Source organism: Microcaecilia unicolor, chromosome 2 (assembly GCF_901765095.1).
Source record: "Microcaecilia unicolor chromosome 2, aMicUni1.1, whole genome shotgun sequence".
NCBI lineage: Eukaryota > Metazoa > Chordata > Amphibia > Gymnophiona > Siphonopidae > Microcaecilia > Microcaecilia unicolor.
Genome location: NC_044032.1, coordinates 487564396 through 487589392, shown reverse-complemented (window position 1 = coordinate 487589392; position 24997 = coordinate 487564396). Strand labels below are relative to the sequence as shown.

Below are 24997 nucleotides of genomic sequence, written 5' to 3'. Positions count from 1 at the left end.
AATGATCCGAGGAGGAAGCCCGCTGCACCATAGTCAGGCACGCCCTGGCCACATAGGAGCCGCAAACTGAGGCCTGCAAATTTAAAGCAGCCGCCTCAAAGGACGACCTTAAGGCCGCCTCCAATCTTCTGTCTTGGGCGTCCTTTAGGGCCGTGCCACCTTCCACCGGCAACGCCGTTTTCTTAGTCACCGCAGTGATTAAAGAATCCACGGTAGGCCACAGATAGGCCTCACGTTCACTCACAGCCAAGGGATAGAGGCGGGACATAGCCCTAGCCACTTTAAGGCTCGCTTCCGGGACATCCCATTGAGCCGAAATTAAGGTGTGCATGGCATCATGCACGTGGAAGGTTCTAGGCGGGCGCTTCGTCCCCAGCATAATGGCAGAGCCAACAGGGGCTGAGGGAGAGACGTCCTCCGGAGAGGAAATCTTCAAAGTGTCCATGGCCTGTAACAACAGGTTGGGCAAATCCTCTGGGCTAAAAAGCCGCGCTGCAGAGGGGTCATCCGCTCCATCCGAGCGGGGATCCGTCTCCTCCCAGGAATCCGCAAAGGACCGTTGGGAGACCTCAGACACGCTGCCCTCATCTACATCGGAGGAGACAAAGTCCTCCAAGGCCTGGGAATCAACCCGAGGGCGTTTACCTCTGGGAACCTCAACCTCTTTACCAGACGAGGGAGCAGGGGCAGCGTTTTGCATGAGGAAAGCCTGATGCAGCAGCAAAATAAACTCGGGGGAGAAACCCCCCAGACTGTGCACTTCCGCAGCCTGGGCAACAGCCCTAGACGCACCCTCAACCGGCGCTCGCAAGAGCGGGGGAGAGACATGCTGCGCATCCAAAATTGCGTCCGGCGCGACACTCCGCGAAGGAGCCGCGCGGGAAGAACGGCGCTTAACTTTAGCCGCTTTTGTGCCGTCGCCCAAATTAAGGGCGTTCATGGCATTAATGTCTCCAACCTCAAGGGCGGCCCACGAAGAAGCCGTCCGAGCCGCGTGGCCGGCCAAGATGGCGGAGGCAAGGAGCGGGGGATGGGTGTTTATGGCGGGAAAAACCGCCACGCCGGAGGAAGGACCGGGACATTCATCGGTCACGAAACTGTCACCCAACAAGGGCGAATCAGGCTGTAAGATCCCCGCATCCCCTCTAGAAGCGCTCAAGCGATCCGGGGAGCGACCCTTTGCGCCCTCGCCCTCCGACGCCATAAGCCACGAGGAGAAGAATCGGGGAACCCCCTGCCCGCTATAAAAAGGTAAAAATTACCTGCTGTCCGCTCCGAGCTGTAACGAACTGGTGTCCCAGTGAGTAGCTGCAATGAACGTTTAAATAAACGTCGAAATAAACACCTTTAAGGACGTTTAAAATTTTTTTTTTTTTTTTTTTTTAACGGAGCCAGCGGGAGGGGGGAGAAAAGGAGGGACCTGGCACCACCAGGTTTGCACTTGCTCAAAAGAGCCCTCAACCCCAGGCACTCAACAAAACCTAAAAATTAGGCTTGGAGGCCTAGCCAGAGCTGCTGCTGTGTGTGACCACCACCTGCTGAGATAGAGAACATACTGGGGAGTTTCCGGCAGCACATGACCACATATAAGGAGGCAAAAGTTTGCTCTCTATCTCCACCTGCTGGTAGATGGACACAACCCACCAGTCTATGGATTGATCAGCTTGATGATATGGAAACTACTATTTAAAGTGCAATGCCTCCATTGTTACACACACACACACATATATATACATACACAGTGCTTTTTCTGTGCCAGTACAGCGTACCAGCACCTTTTCTTTTTCCTAGGGCCAACTCACCTGCCCGCCCTCATCTTCCTGACAGCCATGCTTTCTATTCCTGCCACTCCGCATTTAAATCTTTTATTTTTTTTAACCTGAAGTTGCAGTGCCGCTGGCAGCGTTAGTGAAAGCAGCAGGCTCGGCTCCAGCCTTCCCTTCCCTCTCAGTATCCCACCCTCACGGAAACAGGACACTACAATCAGAGGAAGGCAGGACACAGAGGGAAGGGAAGGCTGGAGGCATGCTGCTTTCAGTAATGCCGCTGGCGGTGCTGCAACTTCAGGTAAAAAAAAAAATAAAAGATTTAAACGCAGGGAGGCAGGAACAGAAAGCAGGGCTGTCAGGGAGCTAAGGGCGAGCAGGTGGGGCTGGGATTGGAACTGGAACTCGACAAGGGCTGAAAAGGGGGGCAGATGGAGGCTGGGGTGAGTCACTGGACATGGTTGGGAGGGGAGGATAGGGGGCAAAGGAGAATCACTGGACATGGAGGAGAGGGCAGGGGAGGAGAAATTGCTGGACATGGATGGTTAGGGGAGAGCAGAGGAGAAACACTGGACATGGAGGGGAGGGCAGAGAAGAATCACTGGACATGGAGGGAGGGCAGGGGAGAGTTGCTGGACATGGATGGAGGGAGGGCAGGAGAAATGCTGGACATGGATGGATGAGAGGAAGAGAGAGGAAGGAGATGGATATGGATGGAGGGGAGGGAAGAAAGAGGAAAGAGATGCATACTGACAACATGAGGGAAAGGGAAAAGAGGAGAAAAACTGCACATGGATGGGTAAAATAGGCAAAAGCTGGAGCCACTCTATACCTTCCTCCAGTCAAGTCCGCAGAGGACCCAGCTTTTACCTATGGATGTAGGGCAAGAAATGAAGAAGAAAGGAGGAAAGTAAATAAATAAATGGAAAGGAAGCACTGGAAATGGAGTTAAGGGATAGAGGTAGAGAGCAGCAGAATCAGAGACCGGGACCAACATGATCAGAAAAACAAAGTCACCAGACAACAAAGGTAGAAAAAATAATTTTATTTTCATTTTGGTGTTTGGAAGCTGTCCAATTTGAGAATTTATATCTGCTCTCTTTATTTTGTACTGGGCATACTGGAGTTGTAACAGATTACAGAAATTATTTATAATGAAAAAAAAAAATCACAGGTTATTTTTTTCTCCTATATTGTTATAGTATTTTCAATGATACTGCTTATATGCGCCACAGCTGGTATAAGGGGTGTGGCTACATATGGGTGGAGCCATATATGGTGACCCCACCCATAATGAGTACTGGTACCTTTTTTCCTACAAAAAACAAAACAAAACACTGCATAGATCATTAAGTGTCCATACAATCTCCTATATGTTGGCAAGACCAAAAGTCAAATTAAAGCAGGCCTAATTGAACACAGGAGCTGTATCAGCCAAACCCATCACTACGGTCCCTTTGGGTCAATCACTAGCAATCATCTGACCACACTGTAGATGAATTAAAAATTTGTCCACAGGGTACTGAAAACCTCATGGAGAGGTAGTGATATAGATAAGCAATTATTAAAGGAAGAACAAAAGACCATTTTCCTTTTTAAAATTAAAACGCTGATGCCACATGGTCTGAATTAGATCTAAGACCCTTCATACAGCACACATTGTTACCGGTGCCTTCTATTAATCCAACTCTTGTTTATACTTTTTTGCATATCATTACCCCCAATTTCAGTGTACATTGCTTTTTTTTGTTGCCACATACTTTATTATTCATTACTAATTATTTTATTATTTTTTAAAAATAAATTTACTCTATTCTCATATGTATTCTTATAACCTGTTTGTGCAGTCTGACTGATTATTTTTCTAACTGGTTAGGTTAATAACTTGCTATTTCTCAAACTGGCTATTTTTAGCTGGCTTTCACACCACTGTACATTGGGGATATCATAATTGTACACATTATTTATGATTTTAGATTTAAATATGCAGTAGTTATGATGCAGTTCCGTTTCTGTGGAACTGTTGCAGTGGCAATTTTGGTGCCACAGTGTCTGTTTGAACATAGCTGCGGGTCAGTCTTTATCCTTCAATGCTGTACGGCGAGTCTTGTGACCCTTACAGCCTTGAGCTATTTATCCTTAGATTTTATATCTAGTCTCTTGTACACGTTTTGTTTTCACCATTATTTGCAGTAGTACATATTTTTAACTGGTTCATAACATTTCTGCACTGGATGTTTTTTTAAAAATTCCAGCTTATTTTATAACCTGATATTTACAACTGGCATCTTAGTGTTGGTTTTTCATACAGTAGACCATTGAAATTTGCTACAATTTTTTTTTTTGGTAGTTCAGTGTCTTTTTACCATACTTGTGGGTGGCTCAGGCTGCTCTGTTTTTAGTGTGTTCTGATGTTATATCCTTTATTGTATGGCTGCTTTTCAATAGGTATTTACAATGATATCATGTCTGGCGGTTATCTTCTTAACCGTTTAAATTCATAACCGGTTAACTATAGCCACTTTTTAAAGACATTAGACTCAATGTTTTATCTTTCATCATATAGTGGACGTACGTTGTGGCAATTATGTAGGCTTGTATGGAAGTACATACTAGCTCTTTTCACTTAAGAGTGTTTATTTTAGCTGCAGAAGAGCCTGTGCTCTGTATTTGTTTTTATATATAAAAACAATGCATTCTGTAGGTTGTCAATTTCGTGTTCAGTTTAGAGGTGGATATTCATACAACATAGTATTCTGCCCCCTTTTTTTTCACAGTTGTGCTTATCTTTAACTCTGCTCACAATTAGAAACATTTTAACCATAGGCACCCTATATAAGAGGCTTTGGCTGCTACCCTCACAAATGCAGCGCTTTTGCCAGATAGCTCTCCCTCCTTCCTTCCCACTCTTGCCGGCTTCCCAATCGGCAGCCCTCCTCCTCCCCCTCCCCCCCACTCTGCGCGTGCTTTAACCTTTTACTTCTCAGCAACGTCAATCAAGAAAAAGGCACTACAGGCTCGCCTCCAGCTTCTCCCTTCACACAGTGTCCCACCTTCTGCGATGATGCATTTCCTGTTTCTGCGAGGGCGGGACACTGTGTGAGGGGAGAAGCTGGAGGCGAGCCTGTAATGCCTTTTTCTTGATTGACGTCGTTGCCATGGTCACTTTTTGGTTTGTGGCTGTTGCCTTCACTACCTTCTCTTCGTTCTGACACTGACGAGCAAGAAACTGGTTGGTGAAGGGATGAGAGGCAGATGAATGTAGATGAGTCTAGGAAGAGGATGAGCACAAAGAGTGGAAATGGGGAAATAAACAGGAACTAAACAGTAGCTGAAAGACAAGGGAATAGGAGGGAATAGGAGGCTGACAAAGAATGAGAGACATGAAAATGGGAGGACTAGAGAGGTAAGTGGAGGGAGACTGAGGACTGGAGGAGGGATAAAAACACAGATGAGAAACAAAGATCAGTGTCAGAGACAGATATAGGAGAGGAGAGAAAGGAAAAGAAAGGAGTTGGGCGTCATGAAGAAACAAAATGGAAATAAGATCTTGAAAAAGGACATGGTGAGAGAAAAAATATCAAATGGAAAGAAGACACTGCATAAAACAGAAGACACTAATAGAAAAACTAAATGCTCAGACAGCAAAGGTAGAAAACATTTTTTATTCAGAATTTATTAACTGGAATATGTCAGCTTTTGGAAATGTGCATCTGTGATATTTTGCATGTAAGTTTCAATTTTTCTAGTATTGCTGCATGCTGAGTCCGACTTCTTGAGGTAACTTTTCAGTTCAGTATTTTGCCTTCATATCTGTTGTGTCATGTGTATTTCATGTGTGATCAAGGTGCAGTATTCTGCTAGCGTGTAGTATTTGCAGCCCTTTCTGTTTTTTTTTTTGCTTCACTAGGTTGTTTCACTAGGTGTTTTAGAGCCCAGTGTAATTACAGTGCTGCCTTTCCACGCATAAGGTTGTAGCTCATCCTGTCCTTGGAATTAGTGCTGTTATGGTTTGGTAAGGTTATGAGTGTGTTTTTGCACAAGTTTGTGTATAGTGTTTTGCGGTGGAGAGATTGTATATTGGCCTGTGTAACATCAGAAAGGGTTTCAGCCTAAATCATGACACACTACCTCTTGAAGGATCTACATATGGTCGTTAATAAAAGGAGCTCATTGTGCACCCTAAAAGGATGTTCAATGGCTCTACATGAGAATTGTGATATCATGATCCCTTGTTTCATATTGTTGATGGTCTGCATTTTCCATATGGGTGGTATATTGGTGTATTGGGGTCTGCCCAGTGTAATATTTATGGTACAGTGAGTGTGTTTTTGCACAATGTTGTGCATAGTGTTTTGCAGTTGAGCAATTGTGGTTAGTATATGCTTTGAGCAACCACTTTATTCTTTGACATATGATACAAATCTAATATTTAAATTTAATAAAAGGTATTAATTGTGACTATTATTTTTACTTATTTTTTTCTGTGTGTTGTCAGTTATGGAGGTAAGCTCCGCCCCTGGCCCCACCCCGCCCCCTTTAGCCTCCCCAAACAGTTGGGCCACCGACCGCCTATGATTTTAACCAATTTATCATGTCCTTTTTGTTTTTGTCTGGTGATACCTTGGTCCTATCACATCAATTTATTTAATGTGTGTTTACTTTTTTTTAACCTGATTCTGTTATTTAATTTACTCGATCTCATTTCAGGTGCAGTCTATTTTATACAGTATGTTATGGTTCTTATACGCAACATATTCACTTTTTAAAATATAACTTTACATTGACTATCACATTTTGAAAGTACAGTTAATGACTCAACAGTTATGTTTTGAAGTTTGTAATTTTTTATTTATAACTTTTATTTGTATTATACTACTATTTAAACTTTTAATGCATTACACATATGTCTGTGATTTACCTTAGTGTTTTATATTTGTATATTATATGCTGTTTTATGTTTTTACAGTACTGTTGTATTTGATGCATAGGCAGGCGGATGTTTCTGCCAAAACACGGCCCAGTGTTGGGTTTCTTCTGGTGCCTTAAGGTAAAATTATGTATCATACCTGATAATTTTCTTTCCATTAATCATAGCTGATCAATCCATAGACTGGTGGGTTGTGTCCATCTACCAGCAGGTGGAGATAGAGAGCAATCCTTTTGCCTCCCTATATGTGGTCATGTGCTGCCGGAAACTCCTCAGTATGTCAATATCCAAGCTCCATCCGCAGGACTCAGCACTTAGAGAATTACACCCACAAAGGGACACTCTGCCCAGCTCACCACCGCCGAAACGGGGGAGGGGAATTAACCCAGCTCATCCCCACACAAGTGGGGGAGGGGAATCCGTCCAGCTCATCCCCGCGGAGCGGGGGAGGGACACCACACCCGCCGATGCGGGGGGATCTGGCTTATCCTGCAACCGCAACCGCGGGAGGAGCTGACTGACCCTAACACCGCCGAAGCGGGAGGGGTACAAAGCTGCCCTACTGCCGCACAAAGCGGGAGGGAGCGCCGGCAGAATTTAAGTCTCAATCCAGCCCCGTAAAACGGAGGGGAGAGGAATGCAGCAGCTCACTGTAACACAAATTCGTCTCAACTCTTGAAGAATCCATTGAAAAACTTGAACACGAAGTCCTCCTGAACAGGAACTGAAGACTAAACTTGAACCTGAAATGCAACCAGAATATAAACAATACAGATATCTGGGAGGGACTATGGATTGATCAGCTATGATTAATGGAAAGAAAATTATCAGGTATGATACATAATTTTACCTTCCATATCATCATGCTGATCAATCCATAGACTGGTGGGATGTACCGAAGCAGTACTCACCCAGGGCGGGACATTGAAATCCCTGACCGCAACACTGAAGCTCCAAACCGGGCCTCCGCCCGAGCAGCCACAGCCAAGCGATAATGCCTGGAGAAGGTATGGGCCGATGCCCAAGTTGCCGCCTTGCAAATCTCTTCCAAGGAGACGGACCCGGCCTCTGCCATCGAGGCCGCCTAAGCTCTAGTGGAGTGAGCTTTCAGCTGGATAGGCGGCACCTTCCCCGCGGCCACATCAGCCGCTGCAATGGCTTCCTTGACCCATCTTGCCACTGTAGGCTTAGAAGCCTGCAGACCCTTACGAGGACCTGCAAACAGGACAAACAGATGATCCGATTTCCGGAAATCATTGGTCACTTCCAAGTATCTGATGATGACTCATCTCACATCCAGATATTTGAGAGCAGAGTATTCCTCTGGGTAGTCCTCCCTACGAAAGGAAGGGAGACAGAGCTGCTGATTCACATGGAAGCGAGAAACAATCTTGGGCAGGAAGGAAGGCACTGTGCGAATAGACACTCCTGCCTCAGTGAACTGCAGAAAAGGCTCTCGACATGAGAGTGCCTGGAGCTCGGAAACTCTTCTGGCTGAAGTTATAGCCACCAAAAAGACTGCTTTCAACGTCAGGTCTTTCAGAGATGCCCTAGACAAGGGTTCAAAAGGCGGCTTCTGCAAGGCTCTTAGCACCAGGTTGAGATTCCACGCAGGCACCACTGAGTGCAGAGGAGGGCGCAGGTGATTAACTCCCTTGAGAAAGCGCACCACATCTGGCTGCGAAGCCAGGGAAGCACCCTTCAGGCAGCCCCTGAAGCAAGCCAGAGCCGCTACCTGGACTTTAAGGGAACTGAGCGACAGGCCTTTCTCCAGACCTTCTTGCAGGAACGCCAACACTGAAGAAATTGAAGCAGTGAAGGGAGAAAGTGAGCCTGCTTCACACCACGCTGCAAAGGTACGCCAAACCCTGGCGTAAGCAGTAGAAGTAGAGCGCTTCCTCGCTCTCAGCATAGTGGCGATGACCTTGTCTGAGAAGCCCTTCTTTCTCAGACGCTGCCGCTCAATAGCCAGGCCGTAAGACCAAAGGGGGAGGGATCCTCCATCACCATGGGACCCTGATGCAACAGGCCCTGCTCCACTGGCAGCCGCAGAGGATCGTCCACTGAGAGCCTGATCAAGTCCGCATACCAGGGACGTCTGGGCCAGTCCGGACCCACCAGGATTATCCGGCCCGGATGCTTTGCCACCCGGTCTAGCACCCTGCCCAACATGGGCCAGGGCGGGAACACATAGAGAAGCTCTTGTGTCGGCCACTGTTGGAGAAGAGCATCTACTCCCAGGGATCGAGGGTCCCGTCCTCTGCTGAAAAAGCGCGGCACTTGGCAATTGGCCGATGACGCCATCAGATCTAGGCTCGGCTGGCCCCAGCGCTTCGTGATGTCCAAGAACGCCTGAGCAGATAGCTGCCACTCTCCGGGCTCCAAGGTATGGCGACTGAGAAAGTCCGCCTTGACATTCATGACTCCGGCAATGTGGGCCGCTGACAGCTGTTCCAGGTTCGCTTCCGCCCACTGGCATAGATTCATGGCCTCCTTGGCTAGAGGGGCGCTCTTGGTACCTCCCTGGCGGTTGACATAGGCCACAGCCGTGGCATTGTCCGACAGGACCCGTACTGGCTTCAACGCCAGTACCGGGATGAACTCCAAAAGCGCCAACCGAATGGCTCTGAGTTCCAGGAGGTTGATAGACCACTTTGCCTCTGCAGGAGACCAGAGCCCCTGCGCTGTCCTTCCCAAGCAGTGGGCTCCCCAGCCAGACAAACAGGCGTCCGTCGTGACGACAAACCACTCCGGGGTCACCAGAGGCATTCCTGCAGACAACTTGTCTGTCTGCATCCACCAGCTCAGCGCCTTGCGCACTGCTGGGTCCAAGGGAAGGCGCACAGCATAATCCTCCGACATCGGAGTCCAGCGCTGCAGCAGAGAGAGTTGTAGTGGTCTCATATGAGCCCTGGCCCAGGGCACTACTTCTATCGTGGCCGTCATAGAGCCCAACAGCTGCACATAGTCCCAAGCCCGAAGAGGAGAGGCTACTAGGAACTGGTCCACCTGAGCCTGAAGTTTGACAATCCGATTGTCTGGCAGGAACACTCTGCCCACTTGGGTGTCGAATCGAACTCCCAGATACTCCAGGGACTGAGTCGGGCGCAGCTGGCTCTTCTCCCAGTTGATGATCCACCCCAGGGAGCTCAAAAGAGCAACCACCCGGTCCACAGCTTTGCCGCACTCTGCATAAGAGGGGGCTCGGATCAACCAGTCGTCCAGATAAGGATGGACTTGTACTCCTTCCTTTCGCAGGAAGGCCGCGATGACCACCATTACTTTGGAGAAGGTCCGCGGAGCAGTAGCCAACCCGAAAGGGAGGGCTCTGAACTGGAAGTGTCGGCCCAGGACTGCAAAACGCAGAAAGCGTTGATGAGGAGGCCAGATGGGAATATGCAGGTACGCTTCCTTGATGTCCAAGGAAGCCAAGAACTCTCCTGCCTTCACTGCCGCTATAACAGAGCGGAGAGTCTCCATGCGAAAGTGCCGAACTTTCAAGGCCCGATTGACCCCTTTGAGGTCGAGGATAGGCCGGACAGAACCTCCTTTCTTTGGTACCACAAAGTAAATGGAGTAACGTCCCTTGCCAATCTGATTTTCTGGCACCGGAACGACCGCACCCAGGCGTATCAGGTTGTCCAAGGTCTGCTGCACTGCCACAGCTTTGACCGGAGACTTGCAGGGAGAGAGTATAAACCCGTCTCTTAAGGGTCGGCAGAACTCTAACTTGTAGCCGTCTCTGATGACTTCCAGCACCCAAGCGTCTGAAGTTACTCTGGTCCACTCGCCCAGAAACGAGGACAGGCGTCCTCTAATCTGCACTGGGCCATGGACCAGGACCCCGTCATTGGGTACGAGATCCTGGGGGAGGACCGGAGGGCGTACCTCCGGGACAGCGGTCTCTGCGAAAGGAATGCTGCTTGGGGGAGAAGTTCCTTTTGAAGGAAGAGGGGGCAGAGGAGCCCGACTTGCCCGGGCGGTACCGACGGGCTTCCTGAAACCGTCCTCTGGAGATACCGGGGCAAGCACTGGCCCGAGCCCTGACCTCTGGTAACCTCTTGCCCTTAGACGTGCCGAGATCGGTCACGATTTTGTCCAGCTCGACCCCAAAGAGCAGCTTGCCTTTAAAAAGCAACTTAGCCAGGCGGGACTTAGAGGCGTGGTCCGCAGACCAATGTTTCAGCCAAAGCCAGCGCCGCGCAGAGACTGTCTGAGCCATGCCTTTAGCCGAGGCTCTCAAGACATCATACAGCAAGTCTGCCAAATAAGCCAAGCCCGATTCCAGGGCCGGCCAGTCAGCCCTCAAGGAAGGATCCGAGGGGGAAGCCCGCTGCACCATCGTCAGGCACACCCTGGCCACATAGGAGCCGCAAACTGAGGCCTGCAAACTTAAGGCAGCCGCCTCGAAGGACGACCTTAAAGCCGCTTCCAATCTTCTGTCTTGTGCGTCCTTTAGGGCCGTGCCACCTTCCATCGGCAATGCCGTTTTCTTAGTCACCGCAGTGATTAAAGAATCCACGGTAGGCCAAAGAAAGGCCTCACGTTCACTTTCAGGCAAAGGATAAAGGCGGGACATAGCCCTAGCCACTTTGAGGCTCGCTTCCGGGACATCCCATTGAGCCGAAATTAAGGTGTGCATGGCATCATGCACGTGGAAGGTTCTAGGCGGGCGCTTCGTCCCCAGCATAATGGCGGAGCCAACAGGGGCTGAGGGAGAGACGTCCTCCGGAGAGGAAATCTTCAAAATGCTCATGGCCTGCATTAACAGGTTGGGCAAATCCTCTGAGCGAAAGATCCGTGCTGCAGAGGGGTCATCCGCTCCATCCGAGCGGGAATCCTTCTCCTCCAAGGAATCCCCAAAGAACCGTTGGGAGAACTCACATACGCTGCCCTCATCTACATCAGAGGAAACAGCGTCCTCTAAGGCCTGGGCATCCACCCGAAGGCGTTTACTTCCGGGGGCCTCAACCCCTTTATCGGACAAGGGAGAAGGGGCAGCGTTCTGCATAAGGAAGGCCTAATGCAGCAGCAAAATAAACTCGGGGGAGAAACCCCCCAAACTGTGCAATTCAGCAGCCTGGGCCACAGCCCTAGACGCACTCTCAACCGGCGCTCGCAAGAGCGGGGGAGAACCATGCTGCGCATCCAAGATGGCGTCCGGCGCGACACTCTGCGAAGGAGCCGCGCGGGAAGAACGGCGCTTAACTTTAGCCGCTTTTTTTGCCGTCGCCCAAATCAAGGGCGGCCATGGCATGAACGTCTCCCAGCTCAAGGGCGGCCCAAGAAGAAGCCGTCCGAGCAGAGTGGCCAGCCAAGATGGCGGAGGCGAGCAGCGGGGGATGGGCGTTTATGGCGGGAAAAACCGCCGCGCCGGAGGAAGACCCGGGACACTGACCGGCCTCCAAACTGACACCCAAGGGCGAATCAGACTTTAAAACCCCCGCATCTCCGCTAGAAGCGCACACGCGGTCCGGGGAGCGATTCTTCGCGCCCTCGCCCTCCGACGCCATAGGCCACGTGGAGATCAATCGGGGAACCCCCTGCCCGCTATAAAAAGGTAAAAATTACCTGCTTCTCGCTCCGAGCTGTAACGACCTGGTGTCCCAGTGAGTAGCTGCAATAAACGTTTAAATAAACGTCGAAATAAACGCCCTTAAGGACGTTCAAAATTTTTTTTTTTTTTTTTAACGGAGCCAGCGGGAGGGGGGAGAAAAGGAGGGACCTGGCGCCACCAGGTTTGCACTTGCTCAAGAAGAGCCCTCAACCCCAGGCACTCAACAAAACCTAAAAATTAGGCTTGGAGGCCTAGCCAGAGCTGCTGCTGTGTGTGACCACCACCTGCTGAGATAGAGAACATACAGAGGAGTTTCCGGCAGCACATGACCACATATAGGGAGGCAAAAGGATTGCTCTCTATCTCCACCTGCTGGTAGATGGACACAACCCACCAGTCTATGGATTGATCAGCATGATGATATGGAATAAAGAACATTTTTGACGACACTCCCTGTGTGGAAGTCAGTGGTTTATCCTTTACTCCTCTGGTTCTTCATATTTCTGCACTTTTTGTGCTATGTGAGGCCCTAGAATTGTCATGTTGCCACAAAATTTTCTTCTTGTACTTCTGAACTTCCCAATTGTTCTTTCAGCGTTTTCAGGGTTGGAATGTTATACTTTGAGTAATCCTCCAATTACCCTCTACAAGTTTGTCAACCTTTCTTGTGTGAGATTTGTCCATTGTTGTCAAGGGTCACCTACTTTGTTTTTGATTACAACAAATTAGCCCTTCCTGGTTCACAAACTTTAGCCCAGCAACACACAGTACTCACACCAACAGTTATCACACCATAAACAACTTGCATGTGGTGGTGAATTTCAATCAGAAGGACTTCAACAGTCAAATTCTATCATGGCACATTGCTTAAATCACACCAAGTACTCACTACATGCTTCCATTTCACAAGCAATAGCAAAACAGCCTCTTCACTCGGCTATTTCTTTCCAACTGAAGTGAAGGAAGAAATTTCAAAGAATAAGTGAACACATTTAGTAAGCCAGTGCTGCCATCTGTTGATGAATTATGTAGTTGGAGGCATACATTTTCATTTAAGACATGTAAATCGATATTTGCAATGGTAAGAACCTGTGAGTTCCTATACCTACTGCACTAATTACTCAGGAACCTCGGATTTCTCTTGAGGGAGAAAATCTCCACTCTTACATTTTATATCTAGAATGTACTGGCTTACAAAGCGATGAAGGAAGAAAGTGAAACATTCTGAAAAAATTTCCTCCCAACATAGCCCAATGCACAATCATCTTTTTCAGAGATTCTCATACTCTTGACCTTCTTAAGTGCAGATTTAACCACCACAGAGTGGAAAGGAAGGTGCCCTGTATACATTGTACATGAAAGCTGCCTTCTTGTTTATGGGATGTACAGAGAAAAAAAAAAAAGTCTCATATCATCTACCTCACTCTCCGGACCATGTAAAATAGGCACTGTCACACCTCCTTCAGGTGAGAGAAACAAGGAATTGGAGGACATCCAATAATTCTGTGCTGGGTTCCATTTACTTTCTCTGACAGTAAATAGTATTAGCCTTCCTCTTCAGAAAACGCCAAAACCAGAACCCCAGAATCTCTCTGAATAATAAAAAATAAAATACTCAGCTAGGGAAGTCTGCTGGGAGTGGAGCTTATCTAGAAATCAAAGCCACAGTGAGGTTATTCCGTCCTTTACCATCTAAACCTTGATGCTCATCGATGCATTCAAGAAGATTTCTCTCACAAGTACTTGAAATGTACATTAAGTCAGCTGACTGACACTAATGTCTTGCAGGATCACAGCACTGAAGACGCTAAGGCAAAGTATTAGCCTTCAGGATCAGCATACCTGCACCTGCCTTAATATCAACGTCCCTGGAACACCGCTTAAATCAGGTGGTGGGCAAGACACACTGATTCTTCTATCCAATTTCATCTTAAAGACTGAGAATGCCAAGTTGGAGGTGGGCTCAGTGAGGCCAAATCCCCCTGAATCACATGAGCTGTACTGGAGGGCTGGTACCAGATCTCTACTACAACCCACTCAGCACTATAGAGGATGAGTGTAGCCTTGTACTTATTGTTGAGGGAGATTAAGGTTACTTTGAAGGCGATGAATCCTCAGCATCCGGTTCAGTTTATGGGTCCACTGAGACTGATACTGTTAAGGTGATTGGAATACATCAAAATGCCTTTTCATTTGCTCATTACTGTGACCAAAACCTAAGTATGTCCTCTCGGCACCAATAACACTTCAAGTGTTTATGATCTGAGCCCAGGTACTGCAAGCACCAGTTGTGAGCTATATGCTTTGGGTATGGTCTTGCTGCACAGCTCTACTTTTAAAAGCTGCAGAGGGCTTTCTTCTGGACCATACTGCTGAAAAAAGCAGCCAAAATGAACTCAAAACACTTAAATTTGAAAAAAAAAAAAAAAAAAACTGTCTAAACCATGGCGGTTACAAAGAAACCCTGGTGAAGAGAGAGACTCAAAGTAAAGAAAATGAGCTACCCTGAAAAACCTAAGGGGGAGTACAGTGACAACAATGAAAAACGTGAGAGCAAAGAAGAGAAAAATACATTGAAACCTGAAGATAACTGAAGACTTCAAGGAAACGCATCTGTTAGTTTCACGGAAAAAAAAACAAACAAGATAACAATATGGTAACTTACGTACCTGTGAAGATTTGCTTCTAGAAAGATTAGGGGAAAACTTCCCACGTCCATGCTCCATCAATGTCACCTACAATAGAGGACTCAGTATCCTGCTTGTTCTTGAAAAACAGGCTGTATTTCATGTATCAAGTTCCTGCATTGGATATAGTACTCTTCTTAACTATAGACTTACACTGTAAGAAATACAACTATAGTTGAACTGTATTCCTGTAGCCTGTGTAGCTATTCTTTCTGATAGCACATTTTTATAGTCATACCTTTTTTATGTCTCTCTTAGCGATCAAACCCCAACCTTTGCCATCAGTTTTAATAATCTTGGTCTCTGGATACTGTCGTTTAGTAAAGCCTTGGTTCTGGCACCTTTCACCAGCTGGACAAACTTGTGGATGGCATTCGTACATAAGCATCTGGTTCAAACACTCTGAATCAAAGCCACATGGATTTTCTCCTGAGGGCTTACAGTTGCACTTGGGAATTTCAGAAATGTCAGCAGTGTGAAGCAGAACTTTTCCATAAGGTTTATTTACCTTCAGAAACAAAAAAAAGTCCCAACATTTGTACACTGAGGTTTAGCCACATTAGTAATCTAACATTTCAAAGTGTAGGTGCAAAGCAAGCACTATGTACAGACCTGTACCTATATGGCAAATATACAAGTTCATAAATATATGGCACGATTCAGAATTAACAACTTGATTACAACAAGCAAACTCAGAGGTTTCATCTCTAGTGAATGTTGCCTCATGAAGCTGCTGACAAGGTTCCCAATGATTTAGGACAACAAGGTTATCAGAATGGACATCATGGCTAGCATAGCTGAGAACTCTTGGAGACACTGACTGGCAAAGCTGTATATTGTTTATGAAACCCCCTGGCTGTTAGGCAAGGTGCCCTAAATGTGGTGCCCGTGAGACAATCATGTGACCCCTAAAGTCACAACAATGGAGGACAACAATGTTCTGTGGACTCAATCAAAAGGTCAGCAGTATAGCTACAGCTTGTGATCTCTCTATAAAAAGGGGCTCTTATCAGAGATAGGGCTGCTGTGTCAATATCCCATACTGGAACAGACCTGCGTTGGACCAGACTGACCATCTGAGGGGCAAATTGACATCTGAAGGCTGCATCAGGTAGTATGTGCCATGTACCTCTGTATTAGTGCTCTGTGGGTCAGAGTGACTCTTAGTACTTCAGAGTCTAGTGAGGGATTTATGTGTGTTTACTCTGTTATTTCTGTAATGAGATTGGTTTTGTCTTCATTCCTGTCTTTCTTACGTTATATTTGCTGCTATTGTAAGTATAAAGAACAAATTTGGCATCTGAATCCCTTTTCTCACGTCCCAAAACAAAACTGAATCTTTTACAGATAAACCTGGCTATACACATTCCATAAAATGAAACTACTCCTTCATCAAACTGACCTTGATGTGCTTATAAGGTGGAGGTCTGCGATCATTTTCTTGAATCTCTCTAGTTTCTCGCTGAAGTTTTATTTCTTGATAACGGTTTTCGGCATCCTGCAAAGCTACACATCAATAAGCATTACTGGAAAAGAATACATATCTAAATATATCCAATATTGACACTTATTACTGCTTTACACTTTGGGGACCTTTTACCAAGGTGCATTTTAGCATGCATTAACGATTAGTGTGCTAAGACACCCATAGGAATATAATGGGCACCCTATAATTTAGCAGGCATCTTATTAGTGCACACAAGTAAAAGGACCCCTTTATGTATAAAGAAATGTTGATATTGTACATAAAAAGTCTTTATATCTTCTCAATTACCAACACTAAATGGTTAAAACTCCCCCCCCCCCCCAAAAAAAAAAACCATACAACTCAGAGGCTACTCCTGTAAACAAATATAACAATAGAATAGAAGAGGTGGGATACTGTGAAAAGGCTTGTAACTAAAAAAAAAAAAGAAACTACACTGACCACAACTTCCAGTAACACATTTGAATCCATAATCAGCACTTACTAGTCTACTATTGCATTGGAGTAGTTTCATTGCATCTTTAATTGCACTGCATGAGAAGAACTATGCAAAAGATTCTGGCAAATAATACCATATTATTTGGAAACTTTTAAAGACCTGGCTTTCTCATAAATTTGTATTTCAATGACCTGTGTGTAAACGTTTTAGTGGTAGATGGTTGTTTGTTATGATCTAGGGCACTTGTCTATTAGATTGTAAGCTCTTTGAGCAGGGACTGTCTCTCTTTGTTAAATTGTACAGCGCTGCGTAACCCTAGTAGCGCTCTAGAAATGTTAAGTAGTAGTAGTAGTGATGGCGAACCTTTCAGAGACCGAGTGCCCAAACAGCAACCCAAAATCTAATTATTTATCGCAAAGTGCTGGTACTCATTATGGGCGGGGCCACCACATATGACTCCACCCCTATGATAGCCACACCCCTTACACTAGCCATGGCACATATAAACAGACATCACTGAAAATATTATACTAGTATAGGAGAAAAAAAATAACATGATTTTTTTTCCATTATAAACCATTTCTGTAAGCTGTTACAGCTCCAGCATACCCAGTGCAAACTAAGACAGCAGATGTAAATTCTCAAATTAGACATATTCCAAACACTAAAATGAAAACAAACACTATTACTATATAGAACAGTGTAGAAAAATGAGCGCAAAATTCAGAGTTTACCTGGGCCGACGATTTACACCCAAAAGGACTGCATGCACTTGGATCCATCACTTATCCCCCCCCCCCCCCCCCCCCCCCCCCATTAGAGGTCTTTCCTCTTGGATCCAGCACTCATCCACCTCCACAATTGCTGCATCTACCTGAATTCAGCAATGTTTTTACTCAGAAGGGCTGCTTCCTCCTGGATCCAGCACAGTTTTCTCCCAGAATGGCCACGTTTCCCAGGATCCAGCCCCCCCCCCCCCCCCCCAAAGAGCTGCATCCTCCTGGATCTAGCAGTCATTCCCCCAAGAGGCCCTAGCACCCCGGATCCAGGACTATGTTCTCCCAGAAGGGCTAAATTCAGAGTTTACCTGGGCCGACGATACCGGTGGCTCGGCAGGGGTGGAGTACAGCAGCTGAAGCACAAGGCGGGAATCGAGCAGCGATGGCTACGTGCTGGCGATCAGAGTGCCGCAGGGGGAGGAAGACACGACGCCGTGACGTGGGAGATGGGAGCCTTACAGGAGACGATGCAGGAGCGAGGCAGCGAACGCAGGGGAAGTGGAAGGTACGCGCCAGCGACACCCCCCTTGCAGAGCCGAACAGCCAATGCGGTGCTGCGAGTCCTTGTTTGTTTGTTTTTTCTTTTTGTACCCACAAAGGATGAAGGGAAATTGGCTGGGCGCGCGTGCCCTCTCTGGCACGCGTGCCTTAGGTTCGCCATCACCGATCTAGGGTCTGCAATGTTGCTTGTTTTGTAAGCAACACTGATCTGAATTTTTTTTTCGGTATGTGCAGCCTATAAGTATTAATTGTAATATAATGTAATGTAATGTAAAGGGCATCCCAATAGTGAGGTTGAAATAAAGGCCATAGTACACCAGGAGGCATATTTTCAAAGCACTTTGACTTACAAAGTTCCATAGGTTCAGCCCTCTCCTGGTCACTTCACTGGCTCCCTCTCCGTTTCCATATAAAATTCAAGCTCCTCTTATTGACTTATAAGTGCATTCACTCTGCAGCCCCTCACGACCTCTCCACCCTCATCTCTCCCTACACTCCTTCCCAGGAACTCCGTTCACTAGGCAAATCTCTCCTAATTGCACCCTTCTCCTCCATCACTAACTCCAGACTCCAATCCTTTTATCTCGCCACACCTTATGCCTGGAATAGGCTTCCTGAGCCGCTACATCTAGCCCCATCCCTGGCCGCCTTCAAATCCGGGCTAAAGGCCTACCTGTTTGATGCTGCTTTTGACTCCTAACTTGTCACTTGCTCGTAACCTTTATCTTGTCTTCCTCTCTTCAATAGTCCCTTTCCTTATGTGTCCTTCTGTCTGTCCTGATTTAGATTGTAAGCTCTTTTTAGCAGGTACTGTCTTTTCTTCATGTTCAATTGTAAAGTGCTGCATAAAACTGATAGCACTATAGAAATGATTTATAGTAGTAGTAGGTTACTATAGAATTTTGCAAGTCTAAGTGCTTTAAAAATGAGTCCCCAGGTGTCTTTAAATAAAAAGTACACAGATTTGACAGACTGCAAATTATCACTGTCAACTGTTGAGCAAGTTGTTATTAGGAATAAAAAAAACATTGTTTGAAGTATCTGTATACAAATGCTAGTCGCACAAAAATAAGATGGGAGTATTAGAATATATTAAAGTAAATGAAAAGATTCTAAGAGACACTTTTTTGCTAGTTGTAGTGTTTCTGGAAAGAAAGTACAGCTTACATTTGAATGCATCTGAGAATCGAGGTCCAAAATTTCAAATCATACTACTACTACTTATCATTCCTATAGTCCTACTAGATGTACACAGCGCTGTACACTAGACATGAAGAAACAGTCCTTGCTCGACAGAGCTTACAATCTAGTTAAGAGAGACAAACAGGACAAATAAGGGATAAGGGAATTACTAAGGTGGGAACGATAAAACATGGGTACTGAACAAGTGAGTAAGGGTTAGGAGTTAAAAGCAGCATCAAAAAGGTGGGCTTTTACCATAGATTTGAAGACGGCCAGAGATGGAGCTTGATGTACCAGCTAAGGAAGTCTATTACCCACACTAGCCCACTCCTCAAGTCACTTCACTGGCTCCCTGTCCACTTCCGTATACAGTTCAAACTTCTCTTACTGACCTTTAAATGCATCCATTCTGCAGCCCCCCATTACGTCTCCACTCTCATCTCTCCCTACATTCCTCCCCGTGACCTCCGCTCACTGGACAAATCTCTTTTGTCATCCCCCTTCTCCTCCACTGCTAACTCCAGGTTTCGTTCCTTCTCTCGCGGCACCTTATGCCTGGAATAAACTTCCTGAGCCTGTATGTCTAGCTCCATCTCTACCTGTTTTCAAATCTATGCCAAAAACCCACCTTTTCACTGCTGCTTTTGGCTCCTAGCCACTACTCATTTGCCTCCCCCCTTGTTCCTTCTCGTCCAGTACTTCCCTTGCCCTTAATTGTCGTCTGTGTTATTTTAGATTGTAAGCTCTATTGAGCAGGGACTGTCTCTGTGTCAGGTGTTCAGCGCTGCGTGCGTCTGGTAGCGCTATACAAATGTTAATAATAATAATATTCCAGGCATATGGTGCAGCAAGATAAAAGGATCGGAGTCTGGAGTTAGCAGTGGAGAAGGATGCAGATAAAGAGAGATTTACCCAGTGAATGGAATTCCCGGAGAGGAGTGCAGGGAGAGATAAAAGTGGAGAGACACTCAGGAGCTGCAGAATGAATGCACTTGTAATTCAATAAGAGGAATTTGAATGCGGAAATCGATAGGAAGTCAATGAAGTAACTTTAGGAGAGGGCTAATAAGAGCATAGCTACACTGCTGGAATGTGGCCTAATTCCTTTTTTTTTTTTTTTTGTTACATTTGTACCCCGCACTTTCCCACTCATGGCAGGCTCAATGTGGCTTACATGGGGCAATGGAGGGTTAAGTGACTTGCCCAGAGTCACTAGGAGCTGCCTGTGCCTGAAGTGGGAATCGAACTCAGTTCCTCAGGACCAAAGTCCACCACCCTAACCACTAGGCCACTCCTCCACTCCATCATTCACATAGCCACCGGGGACCTTGGGAACCTGCTCCCCCCCCCCCCCCCAATTTGAGCTCTGGCACCCTCCACAAATGGTACTGGTACCATACCTGTTGAAGGGCTGGTAGGGAATAGAACTGCATGGTACATTCTCTGCATCAGGACTCATGTTGTGCCGCCATCTATCTGCCACATGCGTTTCTGGTTGATGAGCGCTCACCAGCATGACTCAGAGCCCTTGTCTCAACCACTCTCTCTGTTTTTCCCAGCATGTCTCTCTGGTCTTGCCATGCCTTCTAAAGGGTATGTGATCTTCGAGTGGTTAAGTCGCAATGCTGCCTCAGCAAAGAAGCTGGCGGCCTCTTTTCCAGCCCACGCTGGCACTCCTTGCACATGCTGAATTCAAGCACAAACTGAGCATGTATGAGAAGTGCCAGCATGGGCAGCTAGGAAAGATGCCACTGACTTCTTTGCTGAAGCAGCAGTGGGAATTAACCACTTGAAAATCACATACCCTAGGGCATCCTCTCCAGCAACAGTATAATTATCGGTATTAATGGGATGTTGGGGGAGGGGGGAATAGAGAGAAAAAGCATTGCCCACCCCTGGAACCCACTCCCCCAAAACTGAATTCTGAATATGTCCCTGCTTATGGGGGATTCTGCTACCCTGCCCTGCTGTGAGTCTGTTTTCTTGGAGTACCAGTGACTGCTGGTAAGCACTGCCAGTGATTAAGGAAAGAAGCTTCAGGGTATATATTTTGCTGGGCATTTTAAGAATATCAGTAGTAACAGATGTAAAGCAAGCTTGTTCCATTACATTTGGTAAGGCTGCACTTTGAACTGTGAACATTTGCTAAAACCAACAAAGATCCTTAAAATGTCTGCAAGAAGAGTGCATTATGTTGCAGCATTAAAAAGAAAGGTATGGTATTTACCATATTATTCACTTTTGCAAAATGGGGGTGCTCTTAGAATCAAGTGTTTTTCCTTCCGTATTTGCAAAATGGGGGTGCACCTTAGAATAGAGGAAATATGGCAATAGGCATCTCTGAGACCTGGTGGAAGATAAACCAACGGGACACTCCCATACCAGAGGACAAATTTGTACTGCAGTGATGAGTGGATCGAATTGGTGGAGGGGTAGCATTATATGTTAAAGAGGACCTTGAATCAAATAGACAGTTCTGAAGGCCACACAATACACCTTGGAATCTTTATGGATAGAAATTTCATGTATAAAGGGGTAAAAAGGAGTATACTACTATCCGTCAGGCCGGATCAGAAAGGTGTAGAAATGTTAGCAGAAGTTTGGGAAGCTAACAAACTACTTAATACAATAATAATGGATGATTTCAATTACTCCAATATGTTTTTTTTTTGTTTTAAATTGTTGTGCTTCCTTCTGGTTTTTAAAATTCTTGTGAGTAGACTTTTTCATGTATGCCGTCATACTTGATACTATACACAGAGGTGGTGCATATGTGTCTGGAGAGAAAGGGACTGGAGAGGGTAAAGATGGTGATTCTGCCTTCTGGAAGTCAACTCTGAATTTCTCTTCTTTATTATTGGGAACTTTGTGTTTATGTTGTGTTTGTGTGTTCTGTTAGTGGAAAACTAAAATGAATATACTGAAAGTTAGGTTGTTGATGAGACTGGATATTTTTTTTAAACACTACATAAACAAGATCTTCCTTACATTAATAACATTTATTGCTTGTGCTTAGGCTCTTCCAGTGACACACTTTAATCACTACAGTGTTTGCATTTACTTTTTAATCCGGGGGGAAAAAAAAAAACTCACCCCCCCCCCCCCCCAAAAAAAAAAAAAAAAAAAACCCACACCATTTGCTCCATCTTAGTTTGAAAATTCTGGGGGTAAGATTTTAAGATGTAATGGTCTTTGGCAGACAAATGCGCAGTACGTTCTTGCTGACTGTAATAAGCCAAGAGGCCTGAAGTGCTTGTAACCTTAATTTACCATGTTGATTCATTATGCTTGGTTCACATATCGTTTCAGGATTTAACCTTGTTCTTAATTTCTTTAGGTAATCTCAGAAGGTAGAGGCATTCCTGAGTATTTTGGGCAAGGATCATACAGTATAGGACCACTCTTTTTTGGCAGTGATGTTGACCATTCTAAGTTGTGACTTCTTTGGGTAGCCTGTTCAATTTTGGTTTTCATATTTCTATTTCTAATTTGTGACCTGTATTTGGTGAAGGTCTGAATTTAGTTCCCAGTGTGAGGGAGGGAGGGAGTGACGCAGGGGCAGGAAATGCCCCCTCACTGGTGCAGTCCATCCCCTTTTCAGCAGATGGTGCTAGGCTGAGCATGTATCAGAGGGGCGGGGCTCAGGCCAATAGGAAGCTAAAAGCCCTGTGGTGGCACAGTTTAGGGAGGCCCCGATAGAGAGGTTTCCAGGAGGGAGCTCCAGGAGAAAAGAAGACTCCATTTTAAGCTAAGCTACAGTGCCACAGGAGATCAGAGAAGCAGTGTGGCTCAAGCTTAACCCTCCAGAGTGTATGTGGGAAGACTATCAAGCTAGCAAAGAACCTTGAATTCTAAGCAGAAAGTACCTGTTTTGATACATGTCCAGAGGGAATCTAGAAAAGGGGTTAATGGACACTAGAGAGACAAGGCTGGTTTTAGGCAGCGGCAACACGGCGGCCTTGGCATCTCCCTCCCGCTCCATGCTTCAGCTGTCATTGCCGTCTCCTCTTTAGAGAGCTGCACGGGAGTGGAGATGGTAGGATTCCCCTCCAGGTCTGCAGTGATCACATGGGGATGGAACCAGGTCCACAAGGATCCCACGGGGATGGACTCAGGTTGGCGATCTGAGCTTTCCCTCTCCTCCCCCGAGCCATACCTCAAGCCACCTTGGTGGTCTAGTGGATTCTTCAGGGCAGGAAAGATTCCCCATTCTTTCCTGCCCGCTGCCACATCACTTTTTTAAAATGGCCACCGAAACTTCCAGTGGCAGCTGCACAAGACTTCTGTTGAAATCTCGGCAGCCATTTTAAAGAAAGAGGGTCAGCGGCAGCAAAGACTAGATAACTTTCCTGCTACTACTACTTAGCATTTTTATAGCGCTACAAGGCGTACGCAGCGCTGCACAAACATAGAAGAAAGACAGTCCCTGCTCAAAGAGCTTACAATCCAATAGACAAAAATAAAGTAAGCAAATCAAATCAACTAATGTGTACTGGAAGGAGGAGAGGAGGGTAGGTGGAGGCGAGTGGTTACAAGTTGTTACGAGTCAAAAGCAATGTTAAAGAGGTGGGCTTTCAGTCTAGATTTAAAGGTAGCCAAGGATGGGGCAAGACCACCAGGGTGTCTTGAGGTATGTGCCGGGAGGGCACCCTCGGCTCAGGGGGGGGGGAGGTCTACCATATATTTGGGGGGGTGGGGAGAGGTCTGGAATGTGTGTTTGGGAGGAAGGGTACAGTAATAAAAAAACAAAACAAAAAAACAAACAAGGTTATCTGTTTCCCCTTCCTCACGCAACTAGATATCTGCGTACTCAAAAAAAAGCAAGCAAACCTATCAGTTGCTGTATCCACATTGTCTTTCTTTATTGTTGGTAGAATTCTTATTTGATCTCACTTAAGATTTTCAAACATGCCAGCTTGTGCATACAGATTGCACACAGAGGAAGTAAAATAACAGAATAATCTTTTAAAGGTAGAGCAGTAATTTGTTATAAATCATAATCAGTGTGTCATTTGGAGAGGCTAGTTAAAGGGACAGCCTAAGACTGTTATATTCGTGCAGAGATTTTTTTCTCCTGGTAAAGGGCCACTAAACAGACTTCATATTATGAGAATCAGGTGCTCAACACTTGGAGTTTCTATCCATCTATTTACTTATTTATGGCATTTATATCCAATATTAAACATGAATTAGGTTGAAACCTGGGAACATATAAAATCTTTTTATTTTTCCTGTGCTTTGTGGAATGCAGTGGTATATTAAAAAAAAATGCACTTGCCTTTTTTACTACTACTATTTCACAGAGAAGGTATTGAATAATGAGGGAAGGGTTTCCCTTCATGCAGAACTGTCCAGAATCAGTCTAAATGTGTCAACATTGCCCAGTTCAGCACACTATTAGCTGCCAAGTTCATACAACGTTAATTATGTTCAGTGGAAAATAAATCTGCTGGCTCAGGCTGCTTGCTATGTGAATATTCAATCACTGTTTCATTATTGCTACCAAGTATTGCATATTGAGGGCATTTGTTTTAATTCATTCATCCAGTCCTTGTATGCACATGGTTTTACTTTTTAAACCCAAAGGTTTCCTCTGATAGCATTGTGCTTATTTGAATTAGTTTTTCTATACAAGTTTTACTTGATTTGTCTCTTTCGAAATAAAGCATT

General features: G+C 45.9%; 1 protein-coding gene across 1 annotated transcript in view; it reads right to left on the bottom strand.

Moving 5' to 3' along the window:
• The window catches only part of NSD2 (nuclear receptor binding SET domain protein 2), a 505993-nt gene that overhangs the window by 109042 nt on the left and 371954 nt on the right, over nucleotides 1-24997 (bottom strand). Inside the window, exons 17-18 of the mRNA XM_030191106.1 lie at nucleotides 16343-16446; nucleotides 15179-15448 (exon numbers count right to left, since the gene is read on the bottom strand). Coding sequence (XP_030046966.1) covers nucleotides 15179-15448; nucleotides 16343-16446 — 374 coding nt within the window. The remainder of the gene's footprint in view (nucleotides 1-15178; nucleotides 15449-16342; nucleotides 16447-24997) is intronic.